At 42.1% G+C, this 23,304-nt stretch overlaps 1 protein-coding gene across 2 annotated transcripts in view; it reads left to right on the plus strand.

The window, feature by feature from the left end:
* tmeff1a (transmembrane protein with EGF-like and two follistatin-like domains 1a) overlaps nt 1-23,304 on the plus strand; it is a 113,634-nt gene that overhangs the window by 87,127 nt on the left and 3,203 nt on the right. For both annotated transcript variants that reach the window (XM_026149311.1, XM_026149313.1), the window contains exons 5-9: nt 6,237-6,333; nt 7,177-7,325; nt 18,163-18,222; nt 21,779-21,905; nt 22,121-22,282. In XM_026149311.1, the coding sequence (XP_026005096.1) occupies nt 6,237-6,333; nt 7,177-7,325; nt 18,163-18,222; nt 21,779-21,905; nt 22,121-22,282 (595 nt within the window). The remainder of the gene's footprint in view (nt 1-6,236; nt 6,334-7,176; nt 7,326-18,162; nt 18,223-21,778; nt 21,906-22,120; nt 22,283-23,304) is intronic.

Here is a 23,304-nt window from a genome sequence, read left to right on the forward strand (position 1 = left end):
TCAGTTTGATACTTTAACCTTTTCTGTCGACGTCTAATTAGCCTTCTCCTGCCTCTGTAGTGTGTGTGTGTGTGTGTGTGTGTGTGTGTGTGTGTGTGTGTGTGTGTGTGTGTGTGTGTGTGTGTTGAACCTCGATGCCTCCTGGTCTGAAACTGAACAGATGTCAGCGATGTGATGATGAGGGGGAGGATGAAGACCTGATCTCTGTCCACTTCTGGACACAAAACCGGTTTAAGGTTTGGATGATCAGAAAATCAGATTCAGTGGATCTTTTACTATTTCATATTTTTCGTGTGTTAAATTATTTTTATTAATGCTAAAGTGTGAATCGATTGTAGCGCAGCTTAAAGAAATGGCGCCTTCCTTGACTCTCAGTTGCCTTGGAAAGCTTGAGGACTGATTTCTAAATGAAAGACTCCACAAAGATGGGTTTTCCACAGAAATCCAAACCAATGGGATGTTTAAAGCTGCTCCCATGTGTTTTACCTCAAAACCTCTTGTCAACAGCGAGCAGCATCCACACATAACTTCTCATGAGGGCAAAAAAACCCAGCTGATAACATCCTGATGATGTTAGCAACAAAGTTATGGTTAGCTATGTTGGCTACTGTTAGCTAACATTAGCCAGAGGATAGGATGAAGCACGTGGACTGATTTCTACATGAGGATGGATCCAAAAGATGTGAGATTTAGCTGTGACGTAATTCAACCGTGGCTAACCTCGCTAACATCTATGAAATCCTCTATGAAAGGAGACATGACACATAGAGTATCCTGAACTTTATAATATCTGAATGACAAAATTCTAAAAAAAAAAAAAGCGAGACGCCCACTATGTCATAATTATGAGCTGTAACCATCTAAACTAGACTTATTTACAGTCACAACAGTGAAACGGCTGTAGATGCTCCTGTAGAAAACACAAGTCTCGAAGATATCAACGTTTTATTTGTGATGTCAGGGAAAAGAACTACTCTACCCACAATTCTAAGTTGAAACACTGACTTGTCTGATTAATGGAGGTGGCTGTTACCATGGCAATGTTTAAACCCAGTGGCAAGCATGAAATTTGAGAAACAATTAGAGCGGTGATTGAACTCGGGAACAAAACACGGTTTACACATCGGAGCATGTGTACTTTACTTCAGTATACACACACACACATTCTCGTTTTGATATCTTAGTGAGGACATGTAATTTACATGATGTTTTCCCTAGCCGCTTACCCTAAATATCAAAAGTAAATCCCTAACCCTCAGCCTAAACCTAACAATAACCTAATTGTAACCTTGACACTAAAACCACATTTTGAGTCTCAAGAATGCCTTCAAACTCGTGAGGACAGACACTTTGGGCTGTGACTGTTGGTCCCCACAACTATAGTAACATTCCAACTTTTGGTCCCCACAAAGATATATAAACAGGTACAGACACACACCAGACTAAAACTATACTAAACACTATGATACTGAATCACTTTGCATAAGAATACTGGAAGTCATTTGCGTTAGAATCTTGCATTTGCAGTGCATTATAGGATGTGTAGTTCCTTCACTGTTAAGAGTGGTTCTGTACACAGCCTGGTACCTGCGCCGTGTATGAATTTGTCTTTACATAAAGTATGTGCATGCATGCAGACACAAAGTCTCATACACAGAGAGAGCACCACTTCTACACCCGTTCAATGATGAAACACGAAAGTCCAGATGTGACACTGTGTGGATATGAGGAGGCTTTAGCTGTTGGTGCAGTCGCTGTGTTTCTGGCTGTGGGTGGAGACGGCTTGGAGCAGCAGCGTCCTGCTGTCAGCAGAGTTGAACAGAAACAAAGGAGCCTCTCTGCTGCAGATCCCCGTCAATCGATCGGCAGCCTCCGAGCCCCAGCTGAGCTCTCCGTGTTCAATACATCCACACACAGCAGGCCAATCTGTCAGCCAGCAGGCCCACACACACACACACACACACACACACACACACACACACACACACACACACGCACACACACTGCAGCGTCTGTCTTCACCAGTCATTTTAATCATGCTTTTGCTGTCGAAATCTTGCAATAAGTGAGAAATAATAAGAGCGCGACCTCTCCATCCTTACTCATAATGCAGCTCTGTGTGTCTCGAGGTGGACATAATAATGTGAACATGCTACAGGCTGTCAGAGAGGCATCACCTTTTTTTAATGAGTGGCCAGCTGTTATCTGGCTGCCACACATTAATAATAAAACAGCAGCGTCTGGCTGTGTTAAAATAAACCACAGAGGATAATACTTTAAATAACACTGTAATTGTTTGTTTTTTAAACAAACAGGAATTTTAATTATACTTTTTTATTTAAAGCTTCTATAAATGTGTCTGTAACGAGCGATACGAACACTGGAACGCCCTGTTTAGAGAAATCGTGTTTCCAGCGTCGCAGCCAGACTACCGACTACTGAGTGAGTTCAAGAGAGATTTTAGGACGGACTGGTTCTTATATCATGCTCTGTACAGCATACCTTACGTCTGCATGCTTTCTATCTAACATCACTCTCAGATGGTTCAGTATCTTGCCTAAAGATACTTTGGCAGACTAGAGCAGCCTGGGATTGAACCACCAACCTTTCCTGCGCTGCCTCCTGAGCCACAATCTTTTAATCCCAGCCTCTCTTAAACACACTGCAGCTCGCAGTCTTCAATCGCAGGCTCAGAATTTGTTCATCTCTTCAGAGACTGAAGAACACGGAGGACGAAACCTTTCAGTCTGTGAATATTTCTATTCTTTTGGTTTTGATTTTATAGTTTTTACAGTTTTTTTGTACTTTGTTGTGCATGTCTGTGAAAAACACTTCATAAATAAACTAGACTTGCTTACTAAAACTCAGATATTGCCACAGTCCTCCTTCATAATAATGCCAAGATGGTGGACGTGTCAGCTGACCAGCTCCCGTTAAGTGAAACCAACATTTCACAGTAACGGTTGCAGATGTGCAACATGTGCGGACAGATGCTCGCTTCCTTGAAAGTGAACAGCGGAGCTGTTTTGTGTAACGTTTCACAGACAGACAAAGCAGATGTCTTTGCATCGTTGAACTGAACAATGATGATCTGGACTGATTCACTCACAACCTCTCATCTGCTTAGATTTAAGGGTTAAGGATAAATTTAGTCTTGTATCATCAGCGAACAGTCATTTAAAGGAAAGCAGTATGACAATATGAGCGCTGTACCGTATATGTCTCCACTGCAGTGTTTGCTGTGGTTTTAAAGTCTGTTGAGACAATAAAAGTGTTGGTGAGTGCTCGAGACACTGCTGTGTTTATGCTCCTGTTACAGTCGTGTTTTTGTTCAAAGCTGTGTTTGATTGAGACTGACTAGTTAGCGTTTTGCACCAAACTGAATGCAGTTATTTAGCATGTGGTTGGACCCACCCAGCATCCATCAGGTGTGGCTCTGCGGGGCAGCATTCTAAGCAGCCGCAACCACTAAAGCCCAGCTTGGCCTTTCACATCATTCAGGAACCATCAGAGTAGAAAATTGCTCAGAGGCTTTGTATGCATACGGAGATCTTCCCGCATCCTAAAAAGGCGACTTCATTCACCTTTCAGCCAAACCTAAAAGTCTGTGATACGTCGAAGTCACTTTTTCAGCATCTTTTTAAACAAGTAATAAAACGTCGAGCTACATTTGGACCAAATCAAATTAACAAAATCAGTGATTCCCAAAGTGTGGCCCGCAGCCCCGCAGCGGGCCATGAAGGTACTGCAAATGGGCTGCATGAAGTCATTACAATAAACACTGACAACAATAGAAAAATCTAGTAATTCTCATAAGATTTTAAAATTAGAAGTAGAAAGGAACATATGATCTTTCAAACTTGGATACGAGGTAATCAGTGAGGATGAATCTGATGCAGGTGCAGAATTAGATTAAACGGATTATCATCTGATGTCATCCTACATGAAAACCCTTCAAAATAAAATCCTCTGGGGTCAGTTTCAAAAGCAACTTCTAGTGCTGAAGGACTTTTTTCACTTACAATTTAAAGCTTCCTTGAAATCTTTACATGATTCTTCCTTTTCTGATTTTTTTTATTTTAAATCCTGATTTTGGATCATAGTAAATTTAAATCTCCTGCTTGTGTATTAATCAGAGTAGACTGAAGGTTTAAAGACGAGTGTTGGTGATTTTGTCCAACACTGTGATTTTGGAGTAAAGGCTCTCTTGCTTATACGTGTACTCGTGTTTTATTTCCAGTGTTTTTGAGGGTGCTGCTTGTTTGCAGTGGAGCTGCAGCTCTGATCTCACCTTTCTTTGGATTTTAAGGTTGAATAGATGTTTTAATGGCTCCGGGCGCAGCTTTGAGGATGCTCATTACATTTCCTGCGGATTAATCTCCGTCCCCTTGATGGCTCTGAGCTTTTCCTCTATTACATGACAAAATTACACTTGATGAATCATGAAAACTGCTCCCTTGATGAAAGGCGGGTTGGGATAATCCCCGCGGCTCTTTGATATTTGATGCTGTGGGTTGTTACCGCCTCATCTGCTCTGAACTCACTCCCTGCTGGAAAATAGACGCCGTCATGCGAGATGGTATTAAACGCATCCCCCTGTAATGGTAATAATAATAATATCATAAGATGATAACGCGTTGTCTCTGTTTCCATTTGGCCAATAAGCTTCGGGAGCCTCTTCACACGTTCAGCTGTGTCTGATAGAAAAGCGCGTGAGCCGTGTCGCGTGTTGATGGTGGAAAACGGCGCCTGCGGCGTTAAGGGCACGGCGGCGCTCACCGGAACAGAAGCTGATGTGAGCTGGAGGTTGTTTTTGAAATGAAATCAGGTTTCTGTTCTGGAAAGATGTGCACAAATAATAATAATAAAAGCTAAGTATGAGGGGAAAGTGATGAATAAAGAGTTTCACAGCCAGCAGAGCAAAACAGACGGTGCGCTGAAATTAAAACGAGTTTTTTGGAGAAACAACAAGCAGAGTGTCACAGGTGAATAACGGCACACTTTTCACAGTACAAGCTCTCATCTCTGCTCCTCAGTAACAGTGTACAACAACAACACCATGGCTCCTCCTTTACAACCCGTCTTTACTTTTAAGTGAAGCTGAATTTATTCAGACGTTATAACTGTGTTTAAACAGTCACAGGTTCTGGGTTCATGTGTTGGAAGAGCAAACAGGTCAAGGTCTGGTTCACCAGTACTCAGTGTGGCACAGAGGGCCTATTCTGCTTCACCTGCAGCATGAAACAAGCTGTTTTAGCTCTCTTTAAGGCACCAGATAAACAGAAGGTGGTGGGACTTCCTGTGCCTGACATGACCATATTAGGGAAATCTCCCCTCTTTGACCTCATACAGAGTTAAGAGTAGAAACAAACCCTGCATGTATCGTAGTTCAGGCCTTGAACTTTTGGATCAGAGTGAATCACTGTGACCTGAGCTTTTGTTTTACTGAAAACTTTCACCACCAGGTGTTGGATCAAGGATACACCTAAAACCTGCAGGACTCCGGCCCTCGAGGCCTGGAGTTGGACACTGCTGGCCTAAGGTTTGGTCCCACATAAAAACACTGGTCAGCAACCATCTGGTAATCACTAGTTGCAAGGGAAAATTGTGTCTTCCCCCACTAGTTGATGATTGGTTTCTATTGAGAGTGCGATTGCTTTTTTGCTGGCAGATTCCTGCAGTTGCTCATTTCCTTTCTGAGCTGCAGCGACGCTCGAGAAATGTGACCAGAAATGGGGAGTGCTCACCTTCAAAGTAAAAGCCGCATTTCTTGAAATGTGCTTTCAGTGGTAACACACACTTCCGTCAAAGGAGAAGTTGCAATCACAACAAAGTTTTTGGTGCAACAGTTGGCTTCCCATTAGCGACTGCCAGCAACCCGTAGGTTCCACCCAGTGGTTTCCAGATAGTCACCTACTGGTTGGGAAACAACATTTTCCCGTAGCGACTGTTTATTGAAAGGGGGTCCTGTCTCAAAATGACCCCTAAGGAATCTAATGTGTGTGTTCCTTTAAAAAAATGCTCCATATAGCTACATGATACCAGTGTGTGATTTTTGTAGAAAATTGAGCTAATGCCTCCGTGAATAATACTGGTACATTTTGGTATATCTCACTGCTCACTGCACCGTCTTTTGGTCCAAAGCGATTTACAAAAAGTGAAAAGACACTGATTAATAATCATTATTGTTTAAAGGCACACTCATACTCAAAGTTTTTCTTCTTTGTGTCTTTCAGACGACGAGGGCTCGGGCTCAGACGTCGGGAAGAAGTTCACCAAGTGCAGCACATGCAAATACGGAGCAGAGTGTGACGAAGACTCGGAGGACGTCTGGTGAGTGTTCGACTCGTAACATTCATACGAAGCTCACCCCCGAGGTTTGTGTAAATACAAACTGACACCAACAACACCAAAGCTTCACTTTTTGTCTCCTGTTCTGTTTGTGTGCGGCAGCCAATCATATAGAGTTAGCTTACAGCTTGTTTCAGACAGGATAAACTGAGGCCCGGTATGAGATAAAGAAGGATTATTTGGGGCTGTCAATCATGCAAAGCTGCTCTAGGAATAAAATATATGACACTGGAAAAATCCACTTAAATAAACTGAAGTGAGGCTTTTACAGACTTACACAGAGAGAGATTTACAAATAAGATCCGTCTCCAAGGCCGTTTGACTTTTGTAGTTGAGGTAAATGAAGGTCCTGATTTCTATGTGAGCAATATATTTGCTTCTCTCTGTGAGCGTTCCTCCATATTTTTACCTATAAGTTGTTTTTTAAGGGAGATATTCTGATCTGATTAAGGACAACAGGCTTTTTATACTGTATCGATTGCAATCCCCTTCCAGGCATATTGGGCTACATAAATGAACTCGACTTGACTTATTAAGCGTAACGAAACAAGACTATAAATCGACTGAAATAAGAGTCAAAAAGTTCTTTTTTTAGGTCCCACCATTGAACTCTGGGAGTAAATTTGAAACCATTAATCACGAGTGAAGGAGTTCTTGAAAGGGACTGAAATTAGTTCTTTGTATCTGCAGCCGGTCTGTGGAGGACTAATGAGCAGCGTCTTCGTTCCTCTAAACGCACTTCAGTTAATGATTGTGTGGCAGAGACACGTTCAGACTGAAGACACAACATTTATTCTCCTGACTCGACTCCTCTCCTCCCTTCAGGTGCATATGTAACATCGACTGCAGCGGTCACAATGAAAACCCGGTGTGCGCCACTGACGGAAACTCCTACAACAACCCCTGCCTGGTCAGAGAGGCCTCGTGCATGAAGCAGGAGCAGATCGATGTCAAACACCTGGGCAGGTGCCCCGGTAAGAAGAAAGTGTACTTTATTGGTCCTGCATTTAACCCATTCACTCAGTGAAGCAGTGGGCAGCCATTGGGCGCCCGGGGAGCAGTGTGTAGGGACGGTACCTTGCTCAGGGGTACCTCAGGGTAGCTGTTCAGGGGAATCGAACCCCCGACCTTCCGATCATGGGGCCACCACTCTACCTACTGAGCTATCCCTCCCCATAAGACCTAACGAGATTACACGATTGCATTACACGAGCTCTGTGGGCAGTTTAAAGCCGCTCAGGTTGACGCGTTGAAGCTAATCTCATCTTAAATCACAGAATGAGGCTGTAACTGTAACTCGTTTATAAATGACTGCATGCTGAAGCAGAGGTGGTGATACAGTAACACGATGCAGTTTTATCAGGCTTGTTGCAGCTTAGAGTTCAGCCCCTCTAAGGCCTGTTTAAGACTGCAGAGAACCCCGTCGTCCAACCCAGACTGTCTGCAGTCCTGTGAAGAACTACACCCGCGATGCAGTGCTTTGTAGATCCTCCTTCAGCAGCAGTAACTTCTGCATGATGTTATCAGTCTTTCACGCTCTTCTTTACGGCGTCACTTCACTTCACTGGTTTTTGCAGCATTTGTTTATGCACAGCTCTCCTGAGGTGTCACATTACAATCAGGCTGAGGTCAGGACTTTGGTGCATTTTCTTTTTCAGCCATTTTCTTGGAGATTTGCAGCTCAGCTTGGGATCATTGGACCGTTGCATGACTTACTTTTAGCCAGCGTTTAGCTGTCAGCCACACGGCCTCCTGACTCTACAATACTTTGGTGTACAGAGGGGTTCACTGCTCAAATCATCACCCCTCCCCAACCATGCTGGCAGTCTCAATAGGTATGTCCCAATTCCTTGGCCGCATCTTTCGGAGACCGCATTTGTCAGCCAATTACGTCACAGCCAGGCGACGAAGGCTGCTCCAAACGTGGCAGACAAATGCCTCCTTCATTTCCCCAGATTTAAAGGATGGGTCGGGTGTATCCTTCATGGCCCAAACTATCCCAGAATTCATAGGACAGCCAGTTCCAGTTTCCAACAATGGCGGCAGCTAATTAGTTTAAATATTACTCTTATTAATCTTTCTGGGTCACAAAATAAACTTTTAGAATGTAGCTGTGTAAACTCCAAATATCTGCTCAGTTTATCAGGACATCACGTATTTGCAAAAGTGCTCCGACGTTTTCGTGTGTTACCCACCAGCTCGAGAGCTAGCCGGGGATTCAAGCCTCACTAGAGCCGGCGAGAACAGCGGACTCCTGGCACATCATTTTTAGACCCCTGCAGTCTTTCTCTACTCAGGTTAAGCATGATATATAAGTCACTTAGATAACTTAAAAATGTTCTTGTTTGGCTGTGTTAGTGTTTTATTTCCTCCGTCCAAAGAACATCGCTCCAGATGTTTTTGTTCCATGTTTTTTAGACGCACCTTCCTCCTGGAAACGCTTCCAAACAACTGATTCTTGTTCAATCTTCTAATTGTCTTGTCATGAACTTTGCCTTTAACATGCTGAGACCTGTAGAGGGTAAAATGAAGCTCTTTGGATTTTGTGCGTGTTCTTTGAGAACAGCATGGCGTGATCTTGAACTCCTGAGAAGATTGTGTTTTGTTAACACACACCTGAATCTCCAGACCAGCAAATCTGTCACTTTTATAGAGGCGCTCAAACCTGCTCGTGATCAGTTAATCAGGTGCATTGATTAGGAGCACCTGGCTGCTACTTACCTTCTGGCACATGTGGAGCTGACAGAGAAAGACGAAATAAAAGCTGCTCTCAGTTTCTGTCACGCTACGTTAGCTCTCCCACCAGCAAACAGAGCACTGAACTGAACCGAGCGGCTTGTTACTGATATACGATCCACTTATTTGAGCCGTGATTACACCAGTGTCCATACTGAGAATTGGGCCTCAGTTTATTGTTCAGTGTTTCGATGCTACACTGACAATAAAGATTCTGGTATTAGAGCGATATTCTCAGTGTGCTAGCTGAAGATTTTGTTTAAAAAATGTGGGTGGGTGACGTCACTTTGGCTGTGTTCCTGTTTTGCATGCAAATTTGAATCCAGTGAGGTGTTTGAACTTTTAAATGGCGCATCATACTTTGGTCATTCCACTGGTGCAGGTGCACGGTGAGTTAGAAGCTGCAGCAGAGCTGTTTTGTTCTGACTAAAAGCAAAATGGTTGCTGACTCCTAAGATGAGGAAGAAATATTGAGTTTCTTGGGTTTTTTCAGTTGCATAAACAATCCTGAATAATTGGTGTGATTATCTGCATGAGGAGAGAGTTATTTAAGTGTGTGTGTGTTTCCATGATAAGACTGCGTCAATGCCTCGTGTTTTCAGCTGTTTCTGACAGTGGTGGTGCCCTGTGACACAGAGCGATGAGATACCAAGCTGTGATTTTGGTTTTGTTTGCACGTGAAAATGTAAAACATCTCCGAGCGTCTGTTTTTTAAGCTTTTGATTTACCTCCATCATGATGGCGTACGCCTCCACCCACAGTCTGTTCAGCTCTCTGAGCTCTCTGTCATCACGCTGTTTCCTGACGTGCATGAGCGACTGGATTCAAAGCTCCACGTGCAGCTTTGTGGCGGCCGGCAGGAAGCGCTGTGTGAATAAGTGACGCCAACACCTTTTTCAGCCAGTGAGGAGAGCGGATCTCTGGAGACGATCGTGACAGAAAATGGAGGGTTTTGATAAACAGACGTCCCTCCTGTGTGACAGAAATGAGGCATTCAGTGTCACACAAAGCAGTAATTATGGTTCAGTTTCCTTTTTTTTCCTAATAACCTGACCTGCAGCAAACACAGCGCTGGTTTGTGCTCCACGTGTCCACAGAGCTGATCAATGTTCAGAAAACAAACACCGACTGACCTTTTAAAGACACTCAAGTTGAATGTGAAGGCGTTTCGACGATACCCAGAGGCTTGTTTAAGCATCGAATAAGAAACAGGAGGAAGTTGAATCCATTTTTCATAATAAACCTGAGGAGGCTTAAATAGTCAGAGAAACAGATTTGCAGTTTACCGAGTCTGAAGTCACAAATTCACAGGAAACGAATCGTTCACTTTGCAAAGCTGGATTAACCTCATCAGGCACCATCACCGACTTTACAGACTGATTGATTCCTCATGTTTCGGTTTCTTTGAAGAGACATTTTAATGCTGTGTTGGTTTTTCCTGTTACTCAGAACCATTTGATGAACATAAAGTTAGCTTGTTGACGCCAATTTTCATTTCTGAGTCTGAATTCTCTCAGCTGAGTTCTGAGATCAACTGATCTGCTTACAATAATTAAGTCTGACAGTATAAATGTGCATTAAATGCAGCTGTCAGAAGGATAACTATCACAGGTTACTGTGAAGAAAAGCTAAAACCTGATAAAGTGATCTTATTCATGGTGCACACATGAGACAATCACATCATTTAAAGCATGTTTAAATAACTTCTAGTCAACAGCTGGCCTCTCGTCCTCGTGACTCCGTGGACCAAACATTTGTGGCTTTGGTACAAAAGACGTTGTGAGATGAAGTCTCGATGAGGAGCTGAAGCCTGTAGTAAACCCTCGCTGCTCGTCCCCCGTGGCTCAGCGAAGCTTCTGCTGATGCTTCCATGATGATCTGTAAACAGTCTGAGTCGCTCCGACGACCTTTGACCTCGACTGCAGCAAGTCGAGAGCAGCTCTCGGCTTCGCCGCTCTGTGTTCAGACAGAAATCCGCCCACTGACGCCTCCGCGGCTGTTTGATCCGATCCAGATTGGAAAATCTCACCGAATCTCAGAAAACGGTCGCCATCAGCTGTGTGGATTATGAAATAAGCTCGTTCTTCAACAATAACCCGCCCTGAAAGGAAAAACACTCTAAATGGATGAAACGAAGAAGTTTAGTACTCATTTCACTTCTTTGTATTTGACTCTTCTTTATTTTCCTCACTGAACTTTTCTTTTCTTCCCAGATTCGTTTTTTCGTCCTTCCATTAATCACACTTTCATGTTCTTCTTTTGTCTTCGGCCCTTTCTCTCCTTCTTTCCTGATGTCTTTGATCTTTCTCTCAGAAATGTAAGCTTTCCTCTTTTTATTTCTCTTCCTCAGTTTTAACTCCTTTCTTTTTCCATCTTTTTTTACTTTCTTTACTTTTTCCTTCTACGTTCTTATATGAGTCCACTTCTGTTTCTGTTTAGTCCTTATTGCTTCATTTGACTGAAACCTTGTTCTTCCTTCCTTTGTTTTTCCAGCTCACTTTCAAAAACTTGTTTAAGTTGAAGACCGTCAATGCTGCTGTTTAAATCTTCCAGCTTGAGCGTTATTCCTCTGGCTGCAGACGTGGGTCATTACTTCACATTGACTTGCTGATGTAGTAAAATGCAGGACTGATGGCGTTCAGGGCTCGCTGAGTACTGCTGACTGCACGACTGTGACCGTTTCATAAATCAGCCTCGTTATTGAAACCGTGTCAGACAAATTAATGCATCTAATCACCGGTGTTTTCAATTAAGAAACAAATCAAGTGAGCAGGAGCCGCAGTTTTAATCCGCAAGAAATTAATCCACACCTTGTTAACATCCTGAAATAATCTGACACGCAGGGCCTGCTTGGCACCAACAGCAGGTTTAAATAACATCAGTCAGAAATACAGAGTTAGTTTGTTGTACTGCAACTTTAAGTACAGTGAACAGACGCAGAGACTTCAAGTTCAGATCAGTTTCACCTACAGAGTAATATGAGCCATAACCTATGAATTTAAATCCAGTGCAGTATTTTCATTTTATCAATCGCTAAAAGAACAACTCTCAAATTTCAAAAGGCCATAGTTTGTTATAGCCTAGCTTAACCAACAGAATTCATTCTGCCTTGAAGTACTCGGGTAAAACTATCAGGTAAAGCTATAAGACAATCAAAACAACAGAAATGCAGGGAGACTTCAAAGCTACCAGAAAACTCGGAAAACTATGAGAAAGAGTTCCCAGCTGCCTGCAGCTTCTTCCAGCAAAATCAAACAGGAAGTCTGCAACAACACCACCAAAATAATAGACTTTATATGAATCGCATAACCCGTAGGGATGTTCATGCCAAATATTTTAAAAGTCGTTTAAATGAGAGGGAAATAAATCACATTAGAAAGAAGAGGTACATGGTGCTGCAACCAAAACCCTCCTTACAACTGCCTCGGTCACTAGCAGGTTGCTGTGGTCGCCTGTAGTTTGCATGGAAGCCACCAACTCGTCTGCAAACACAAACTACTGAGAGGTAGTGAAACCTGAAAATGTAGGACGTTGCCTTCCAAACAAAAATTCTGCCTTAATTAAACAACAACTTGCAAACTTGTACTTGATTCAGACTTTTCAACTACTTAGTGAGTAGTTTGTGTTTGCAGATACGTTGGCATCTTCCATACAAACTGAAGGCAACTGCGGCAGCCTACCAGAGACCCAAAAAAATCCCAATTTTCCAGTGCAACACCTCTTTGTGACCAATTTCATAAGCAATACAGGAAGTGGTCGGGGATACTCACTTTTCTTCCAAACAGTGGTTCCATGTGGCCTCTAGCTAATCTGTAGGCCTGCCTTAATTATCATCAACTCCTGATTTGAATTCATTTTGAAAACAGTGAAAACTCGACCGTTTCTTCTTTGTTCTTTTCATACTGCTGTTTTAATCTTTTATTATTAATTTTTCATTTGTATTTAGCTGATGCCTAGCATCATCATACTGCTCTTTTAGAGGACTGTGCACAAGCATGTCTGGGTAAGCTGCATACCCATAGTCCAGACAGACAGTATAAAAGATGGATGTGACTTGTGGGTCTGAAAAGTGAAACCTGAATTATTTCTGGTAGCTACCAGTGAAACTACCTCCGGTTGCCAAAAGGCTTCACGTCCTGTAGAAGAACCTCTGTAAATACTTTCCTGTTGATGAGTTTTGGGTCTCAGTCTCTACTTTCAGGTCAATAAAACCCTGAGTTCTTTTGATAAATTATGGTAATTGTACTTGTCAAAAAAGCTTATTATCCAGATATGCACGCTGGGTAATGACTCACTCATTACATCTGGTTTCAGACACCAGGGTGGGAAAAATTTAATCTCAAGGGAGTCACAGCAGGGCTTTACAAACTGGTGGGTGCTGACATGGTATGTCAAACATGCTATGATGAATTCTGCCCCTGTGACATCACCGTTTGGTTAGTAAAGTTTCGATGATGCTTCAGTCAAAGTGTTTCCACGAATCTCTGCAGATAAAGAGCGCAAATGCAGCATGACTCATTGTAACAGAAGATTAACATGAACAGCAGTTCTCTTAAGAACTGGAATGATCAGCATTATAGGAAATATGAGTCATCAAAATGACCCATCCGCTGACCCCAAACTCCTCCCTAACATTACCATATATGGACATTGTTATTGTAATCTTGCTTATTAGTAACCCTAACCTTAAGAGTTCATAGAACAAACTGAGGGACCATCCTGTTATATTCAGTCAGATTAGTGACTGACAGCATAAACTCACCAAGAACATGTGCGCTGACGTCACCTTCGTCTGTCAGATTTCTGTGCATTTAAAGAAGAGGAGTCGCCCCCTACTGAGCATAAGGAGGTTCATGTCCACATGCACAGTCATGGATTCATGGTTTTCCTTTCTTCTTGAATAAAATGGAGGAAAACTTGAATAAAATGACATTACTTTAAGTACATTAAAGGGGAACACTGTGGTGCATCATAATAGTAATACTGTTGGTGAAAGTGAGACTACTTTGAACCTTTTTAAGCTGCTGGTCATTTTGTGACTGCAAAACTCTGACTTGGACTTCAAGCTTAAAGTTGATTAGCTTCTAAATGACATTTGTAACTAAAGGTTTTCTTCTTTAAAGTGTTGTAGGTTTCTTGTCTCAGAAGCTTTAAAAGAGAGTAAATTACAGCCAAAAAACATGAAAAAGGAGTCCAAAGGTTCATCAGCATCCTCCAGCTTTGGGCTGCCTGTTAGTTCTTTTTCTGAGTGATTTCTCACAGTTTTATAAATTTAATCCCATGTTTGATTCTCAAATATGCAGAGCATCTTTTTATGGCAGAGATGAAAACACCGTTGCGATGAGTCACAGCTCCTCTGAACCATCACTGAAGGTTTCTTCCTCTCAGAGGAGCCGAGGGTGAGGTGCAAGTGTTAGATGCAAACCTCATTTGCAGTCACAGTTTGCTGCGTGATGTTTTTCAGTCTGTGCCAACACCCAGAGCTCCTCCAGCCTCGGCACAGCTCTGAGCCTCAGGTCTGATTTATGTTGATGGACTCACCTTGAATCACAATGTAAGATAAGATAAGATAAGAGATAAGATAGAACTTTAAGGAGACCCTAACCTGGGAAGAGTTATGGATTTCTTGTCAGTGGTTATTGCTTTTAGGTGGCCAGTGATCTGATTGGCTCAGTGAGGTGGCAGGTGAGGGTGAGTGGGTGGTGAGGGTGGTATTGCACCCTGAGGTGAAGAGCACCTGCCACCTTCTCTGATCTGTTATTTCCTCAGGGCAGCAGGCCAGTGACTCAGTGCACCACAGCCAAGAAACCAAATTCAAAGGATTTGAACACATTGATCCTGTTATTCCACAGCGGCGGAGCCAAATATTGGTCGAATGTGGACCTGTGGTTCACGTAAGCTTGTTAACTGATTACAAAAGCTGTAATTCTCTACAGCTCCAGCTTTTTATTAACACCAGTCATGATTTGTTAGAATCGAGTTTTTCATAGTGAGAGATGCAAACCACACATTAACATGTTAATAACTAACCTGACGATGTGGATGGATCCTTTCAGCCATTCGATGATATTTACACTCAATTACACAAGAAAGCTCACAGAGTCGAGACCAGGAGATTCTACAAGCTAGCTACAAGCTACAAGCTTGCAGCATGAAATCACCCTGACATAATAATCTGTGACTCATTTGGACCCAGAAATAACTAAAGACTCTGAACAAGTGAAGAAGACAAAAGCTGTTGTTCTTGACTTTACCAGGCAGTCAGATAAGACCTAATGGCTCATGTGATACCGCTCTGCACACCTACACACATTATTTAGCCCATTAGCTTCCTAAAGCCACTTTGCAACCCACCACCAACCCAGGTGGTCCTTTTCCAGCTTAGTCAGTGTATTTGTTCTCATTACCTTCAACTGTAAATTAGTCCACCAGAAACATATTTTGTATATTGATGTTTTTATAAATCCCAAATCTTTCAGTTAATTTCTGGAAAACTTTCCATTTACATAATGAAATATTAGTTGATATCTAGATATAAATATGTGGATATTTAAAGAAGACCAAACCCACAGTTGTACCACTTATTGATTTATGTGGATAGTAATGAATTTGGGGACGTCACATGCCCCTTTATGTGGGAATAATGGTAACTTGACTATTTATTCGTCAGCCTCAAACTACAACTTGTGTTTGTATTCACAATATACAGTGAAGTGTAAAAGAGTTTAAAAGTGCTTAATTAGCTTTACTAACAAATGACTAATTTGTACCGACACACCTGAATCAAATGAATGACTTGTTAACAGGCCTTTGCCAAACTTGATGGCTGCTGAAGAGGTAATCAGACCATTTGATTCAGCTGTGTTGGAGTAGGGATGCATCTGCAGGACAGCAGCTCTCGAGGACTGGAGTTGGACACCCCTGGTAGGGTGTCCATATATTAATGCTTATACCACATAAAATTATTATAACAGTTTGTCATTCATATTTTTCTTGCATCAGCAGACTGTTTTATGATTTTTATTTTTTGGTTGCAAATACAGAAAAAGCGGAGCAAGAGCAAAGATGGGAAACAATGAGGCTTTGGGGAGATGCTGATGGAGGGAGGGAGGGGGAGGGTAAGATGGAGACAAAGAGATTTCTGTCAATATTTCCTCAGGAATGATGGAGCATTAAAAATGGATGAGTGTGCGTGTGTGTGCGTGTACACATGTCTATGTGGAGACCAAGTGCATTTTGGTGCATTATGAGGACAACTTTGTAGAATGTGGGTTTTTTACATCCTCACTTTGGGTGTGATTTCAAATATCAACAGACAAAATAAGGACCTGACCTTAAAAGTCAGGCTGATGTCTTAGTGAACTGTATTGACCTTATAAAACAGAAAATTCAAAGTGTCTCCCATCTTAACTGGCTAAATCACCATGGTTACGGTGTAAATGTTTTTATACTTGATTCTAATCTGCTGCTGAGTTTATTCACACTGCTGAACCGTGCATCGAGAACACCTGATTTCATTTTGATCTGCTGACAAACTAAAGCATCGTCTGTATTAAACCGTGGAACAGTAACTGTTCATGGTTAAATGTATCCAGTTCTCATGCTACTGGCACAGTGTTGCATTTCACTGTTATACTTTTTGTGTCCACTCTATGTTCCTGAGTGGAGGAGGTGACACTCATAGGGATCATTTTGTGTGGAAGAGTCATATATCCCAGGAAACACTGCCACATGTGAGCACGCACAGAGCCTGAAGCACAAAGCCCAACTTAGAAGAGATCACTGATAATCGCTGTTATCACTTACACAGAGATTTTAAGTTTCGTCAGTCGGTAAAGGCAAACGAAAGCTGTGCTGTTATAATTTATTCCCTGTGAAATAAAATCTTTCTTGGATTTTTTTTTTTCATTTATATGTGTACACTGTTCCACTTGTGGAGAATCATATCAAACATGGCCAAAGTATCAAATAATGAATTGACAGTATGAAAAAATAAGCCCTGTGAGAACAGCCCTGGGTTAACTTGTTCTCTGACCTCAGTAAAGACTTTGAAATGAGTTACATAGTTCATAATTAAGCTAATGAGTAGACGGTGTTCTTGGTTTCTCACTAAACTATACCTCTGATCCTGACATCTGGATTCGAAAGGTTATGATTAAACATTGTCCTGGGAGTCCACCACAGCCTCGCTTCCACCAGTATCTACTCGACTCTACTCAGTTTGGTTTGTTTGTACCTCCTGTGCGCATGGGGTTGTTGTAGCAATGCGGCCAAAAGTCTCGTAACATCATTTGTATGCGACACATTTCCTTCGTTGCCAGGTTTCAAAAATGGCATTTTAATTTTTGTTAAGGAGTCAGTCTCATGACTCGTCGAGTGACGCCATTGGCTGGCCACTGGTGACACCACATTTTTGGATCCATTTTTAACGCGGGCTGAGCAAACGGGTTCTACCACCTTATAGGAAAAGTCTACAAACCGAGTCAAGCCGAGCTAAGTAGGTACCAGTGGATAAGGGCTATATGTATACCAGGGTCCCCACAATGATAGACGTACAAACCGGAGTGTATGCCCTGTTTAACATTCGCAGCAGATCCTCCTGCAGACGGCACGAAGACATGAAGCCTGTCAACAGGAAAATAACCACAACAACACAAGAACCCAAACCCTGCTGCTTCTTTGTTTATTGGCACCCACCACTGTTGGCCACACAAAGCACACACAGACCATCAGACTGACCCACCTCGACTCTAACAGAGCGAAACTCAGATGGCGAGTAAACATCCCCCGACATCTTTCACTTCCTTTAGTCTGTCCTGAAGAGTAAACACACAGACACACACACAGAGTCAATAAACAGATCACAAAAGACACGATGCAAGACAGCGAAGAGGAAGTCAAGCGGTCAGGCAGTGTCTGTTTCACCCGAGGAAATAGAAATGATCTCAAGCCGTCGCCTGGATGGAAACGCTGAAATCTTTGTTTTCCATCACGTTGGGAAAAAATAAACTGTTGGAGCTTATTTAGAGAGGATTTCTGAATGTAACCGACTCCATCCTTCTGTTTCTTCTGCAGCTGACAAAGAAAAACAGGGCAAGAAAGACGACGGCAGCCCTTTCAAAGGAAACGTCCTGGGTAAGGAAGCTCAACACGCCTCATGTTCCTTTTTTGCCAGGTTGCTGCACTCTGCAAGTTAACGGAAAATGTAGACTATTTCCACCTGATTTTTTCCCTATTATTTTGCCCCTGTGAGTCATACGAACACTGCCCTCTCCAGCTGTGTTGTAGAGGTTCAGACACAAAATAGCACAACACCCTCAAAGCTCCATGCAGCTTTCCAAACACTTGATTTTGTATTTATAGTCAATAAAAATGAAAAAGAAAAATAATGTACTGTAAACTGCTCTGACTGTGTGTGACTTCCAGCGTGGATCACAAAGCAAAAAATGATTTAGAGGAGAGGATAGTGTAGCAAGTTATCAGCTAACACTGCAAGATACGTCTGTAAACTGCACCTGATAATTAGCACTGATTCACATAAAAATGTAGCGTTTAATTTGACTCCTCAAAAGTGAAGCAGACTCCTTCCAACACCACAAACATGCATGAGAGGTCCAGTTCAGCTAGCAGAGCGCTAACAGCTACAGCCAGCTGTTAGAAAAGCCTTAAAAGATGAACTCTTTATGGACATTTTAACATGAGGCTCCATCCCCACATCCCCCGAGAGTCTGTGGGGATGGAGCCTCCAGTGGCCAAGAATGACCCCATTAGGAAGATGTTGTGCAGTGTGTCAGCACAGCTTTTACCTGTACGTCAGTGTCTTTGTTCCCTATGTTCAAACCTGAGCATCATTAGCATCATGCATATATGAGAACACAGAGACAAGTCAAACTGAATCTTGAAAAGATACTTTCAGGAATCAGATTACTGTTGGCAGCGACAGAGTTTCCTGTCAGTGCAGATTTGCAGCTCAGGTGCATTCATACCACAGGTGTGTTGACCTAATGATGGCATTAAATGAAGAATTACAGGACGCCGTCCATCCAGACACGAGCTTCTACTTGTTATTCAGTCTGTGTCACTATGTGATGGATATGCACAGAGCTGAGCCGCTAGCATGGCTAGCAGTCTGCGCATTAACAACCTCTGGGACTCTGTTTGTATTTGCTCATATTATATAACCACACTGTAAATCCACTTTTCCTGCCTCTAATGCGGTAAAACGTCCTGCGGCCTTTCGGCAGCCTGTTAACCTGCGTCTGAACCTGCTGAGGAGCAACAGCAGCAGGATAAAACCTAATGAAAATCTCCTTAATACACAATAAGGTCCTCAGAGGGGGGCAAGAAAAAAAGTGCAGGAAATCAAAAGGCACAGCTCTGAAAGAAAGAAAGTACACAGTTTTTTAAGCCTGATCCCGGTGCGACTGTGTGATTTCTCATAAGTCAACATGCAGATTAGAGGAGCAGAATGAGGGCATTTCAGCGCCTTAACCATCAGCTGCACGACGCAAGTGTTGAGTCTGGAGATCAAAGAGGAGATGAAACAAAATCGAAAGCGTTTTATTATCTGCAGAGCTCGCCGTGCATTTACAACGTCTCAGGGGGAGCGATTCCTCCGCAGCTCCTTCGCTCCGAGTTTTAACTCGGACAAAAGAAGCGTGGGATTAAACTGCAGCATTGTCTACATCGCAAACAGGGAACGACACAGCAACACATTTCTGCCTCCGATAAAGAGCTGAGAAAGGCTGAGCTTCTCCTTCTGTGCCGCGTTCAGGTGACCTTCACCACATCGGCGCCTGTCCTTCAAATAAGTAAATCATTCAGTGACGAATGAATCAAACCGCGGCGTGTCCCTACTTGCCCTTCACTACAAGCTTTCATCACTCACGGCTCCCAAAGACAGTGAAAGGTTAAAAAGGCTCAACTCAAAAAGGGAGTGAAGAAGTTCACTCACAAAAAAACCTTTTAAAACAACGTTTTACCACAGGCGGCTTAAAAGATCGATTTTTCTGACTCTGAGAGGGAATAAAATTTATAAGATGGGCTTGATGTTTTTTCCAAAATGAGCCAAAGCAGAGAAGTTCATTATCTCATCGGGAAAGTGTTCACTAGGATCAGAGCAGAGGATCCTTTTCCAACAGGAACAGAAGGGTTTGCTGCCACACAGAGCGCCCCCTGCTTGCCACTAAAAAGAATGCACATTTGTTCTACTTTATGTGATTTTACTTCAGTCTGGATGTAAAACGCGGATTTAAGTCACGCGTCCTTTCTCATAGCCAGCAGGGGGCGCTGCTCTCACTGTCAGTCAGGTTGTCCTATAATCTCGTTCAAACATTTCATCCAGCAGCACTCAGACAGTCTTAAGCTCGCGAATCTCTGAGATGTCATCGCGGCCATCGTAAACATGGCGAACAGCAGAATTTAAAATTGGTGACACGCACACACAGGCGGCTTCTTGTTAACAGCTTCCTTCATGTTAATGTGGATTTGGTATATAACGTTTCAGTCACTTTAATGAGCAGCACAGTTTGCTTTGTCAGCTTTTCCTCTAAGACTGCAGTGAATCATAGCACGGAGAGACAGATCTGTGTGACTTATTAGGATTTATGCCCTCGCACAGCGCTGCAGCGCACAGCAGATGACTCCGTTTGTGGCACAGCACTTCATTTATTATTATTATTAGGAGCATAAAATGTAGATCTGCTTTTACCAAATTTAGCTTTAACATTAAAAAACAACAGTATATTGTTATTATATTAATAATGTTCGTTAATTGAATGTAAGATGAGCGACGTCACAGTCAAACTCAATGAAACGTGTCTGTGTGTTCAAATTACCAAATATATCTTTACAAAATTATGATATAAGATCAAATAAAGTAAGATGTGCTTTATTTATCCCAAAGATGGGAAATCACTGTTACAGCCCAGTCTCAGGTCTTTAAATCATCATATAGTGAATCTATTGTCTCCTCTTTATTTCACACAAATGGACTTATTTCCTATTGAAACATTTTATCACAAATTTGTCCTCGCTGGCATGAAATATGTTTTATGTCAGACGCACAAATCTGGGGTTGAGACCGTGGGGAGGCTCAAACGAAGCTTTAAAATAAACGTGACTTTTTCAAACCCCAAACAATTACCGTTTAACACTTGAGCCAAACCAGGTGACAGGCTGCTGGTTATGAGCCTCTTTATGTTGTGTTTAAATGATGTGTGAAAATCTGATCGTGGGTCTCTACCACCATCCCTCCGAGCTCCTACTACAAACTGCTTTTACCTTTTAAAATGGAAAATCATTCACACTTGTAGACCTGTAAGATTAAACGCCGTGTTCAAGGTCGCTGTCCAGAAACACACATCAACAGATTACAGGTTGTGACTGTTTCACAAACTGCTGTGAGATCAGATTAGGCCAAATATGAAAAACAGCCTAGTTCAATCAAATAAACATCACAAAACAAACTATGGAAGAAGATTTGTTCCGTTAAATATAGAAAAAAGGGAAGAAACTAACGAAAATGAAAAGCTTACAAAGGAAAATCTAACAAATCATCATCAGCATTGTGGTAAAGATTTGTGTTTGATACAGAAACTATAAATCAATATGTAATAAAATGTAAATCAATAATAAAAATCCCTTTATTGTTCTCACCTTGTGTCTCTGATTTCTCGTTTCGTCCTTTCAGACACCAGGATTGTGGATCACGGAGAAGGTTTCTACCCGGGAATGTCCATCCCGTGTGCCGACAGCTTCTCCGGCTTCTGCGTTCACGGGAAATGTGAGATCAACAAGTACAACATGGCCACCTGCAGGTTTGTAACGGCCTCCGCTGTAAATGTTTCAAATAAATACATAAAAATGAAGCGTTTGTTTTTACAAGAGTCCAAGTTAATGGATCTCATCAGAAGTGTGGTGGTAAAAGTGTGAAATGTCAAAGTTTAAATCATGAAACAAACACAAAACTATTACACCACCCTAAAGTATGTAACATGTGACATCACACAGTCTTGTTGTGTGTCCGACTCAGATGTGACGCAGGATACAAAGGTCCTCAGTGTGACGAGCCTCAGGACTTCAACATCCTCTACGTGGTCCCCAGTGGACAGAAGCTGCACTACGTCCTGATCGCCGCCATCATCGGAGCCGTGCAGATCGCCATCATTGTTGCCGTAGTGATGTGCATCACAAGGTACTCAAGTGCAAAGAAAAAAATAGTGTTTAAAGTTTTAGTTGTCAAATATTTATGTCTTTACGTCTCATTAAAATACTTACAAAGTGTTAACTGATTTTAGTCTTTAGCATTTCTGCTTGATACAAAGCTTTTGTGTCCTTACAGTATTTATCAAAAGAGCGACATTTCTTTCACAGGAGCCTCAACACTGTAATAGCAGTAGTATTGTGTTAATTATTTTATACTTTACTAGAAAACTAGATGCAGCGAGTTGACTGAAACATGAAGTCACAGTAAATAAGGCAAAAACAGAGTTTGTACAATGTTGAGCTGGTTGGTTTTCCTGCAGTGGCAGTGTGGATCATTGGGATCATTACATGCTAATGAAAAGCCTGGTGGTAACTTTCTGCATTAATACACCATCAGTTGTGACGATCTCCAACACGACTGCATGAAGTACAGCTCCAAACACAACAGAGCCTCCGCCATGTTTTACAGATGGCTCCCCTCACCGAACCTGAACTGAACATTCGTCCCGTCATGAGACCTGTGGTCACTGATTTTCAGTCCAGGTCTTGAATAATAATAATAATAATAATTCCTTTTCACTGGTCACTTTTTATTCCTCCACTTAAGAACACACCACGCCAAGATATGTGTTCAGCAAATAGCTCTCTGGGAATCACATTGTTGGTGTAAAAATACTCTTTTATATCTGTCAAAATGTGTTGCCAGTGACATTTTTGTGGACTGAACTAAATAAACTGGAACACATTATGAGGTTTTGTGACACGCTGCCTCGAAGATACAATTTAAAAATGGTTTTTTGCAAAATTGCCCGTTATTTGTAGACACAACGCTGGTTCAGTGCTTGAGATCTGTGCCCTTTTTATGCTCGACAAACAAAAAGAAAGAAAAACACGTCCTCTGTCTGAAAATGGTCAGGCAGAGAAAACCTGGAGAAGTTTTGGCCAAGACCACTTTAACTAACGAGTCTGACTCCTTGGAAAGAAAATATAAAGAAAAAGACTTTTGCACAA

The sequence above is a fragment of the Astatotilapia calliptera genome, chromosome 18 (assembly GCF_900246225.1).
Source record: "Astatotilapia calliptera chromosome 18, fAstCal1.2, whole genome shotgun sequence".
Taxonomy (NCBI): domain Eukaryota; kingdom Metazoa; phylum Chordata; class Actinopteri; order Cichliformes; family Cichlidae; genus Astatotilapia; species Astatotilapia calliptera.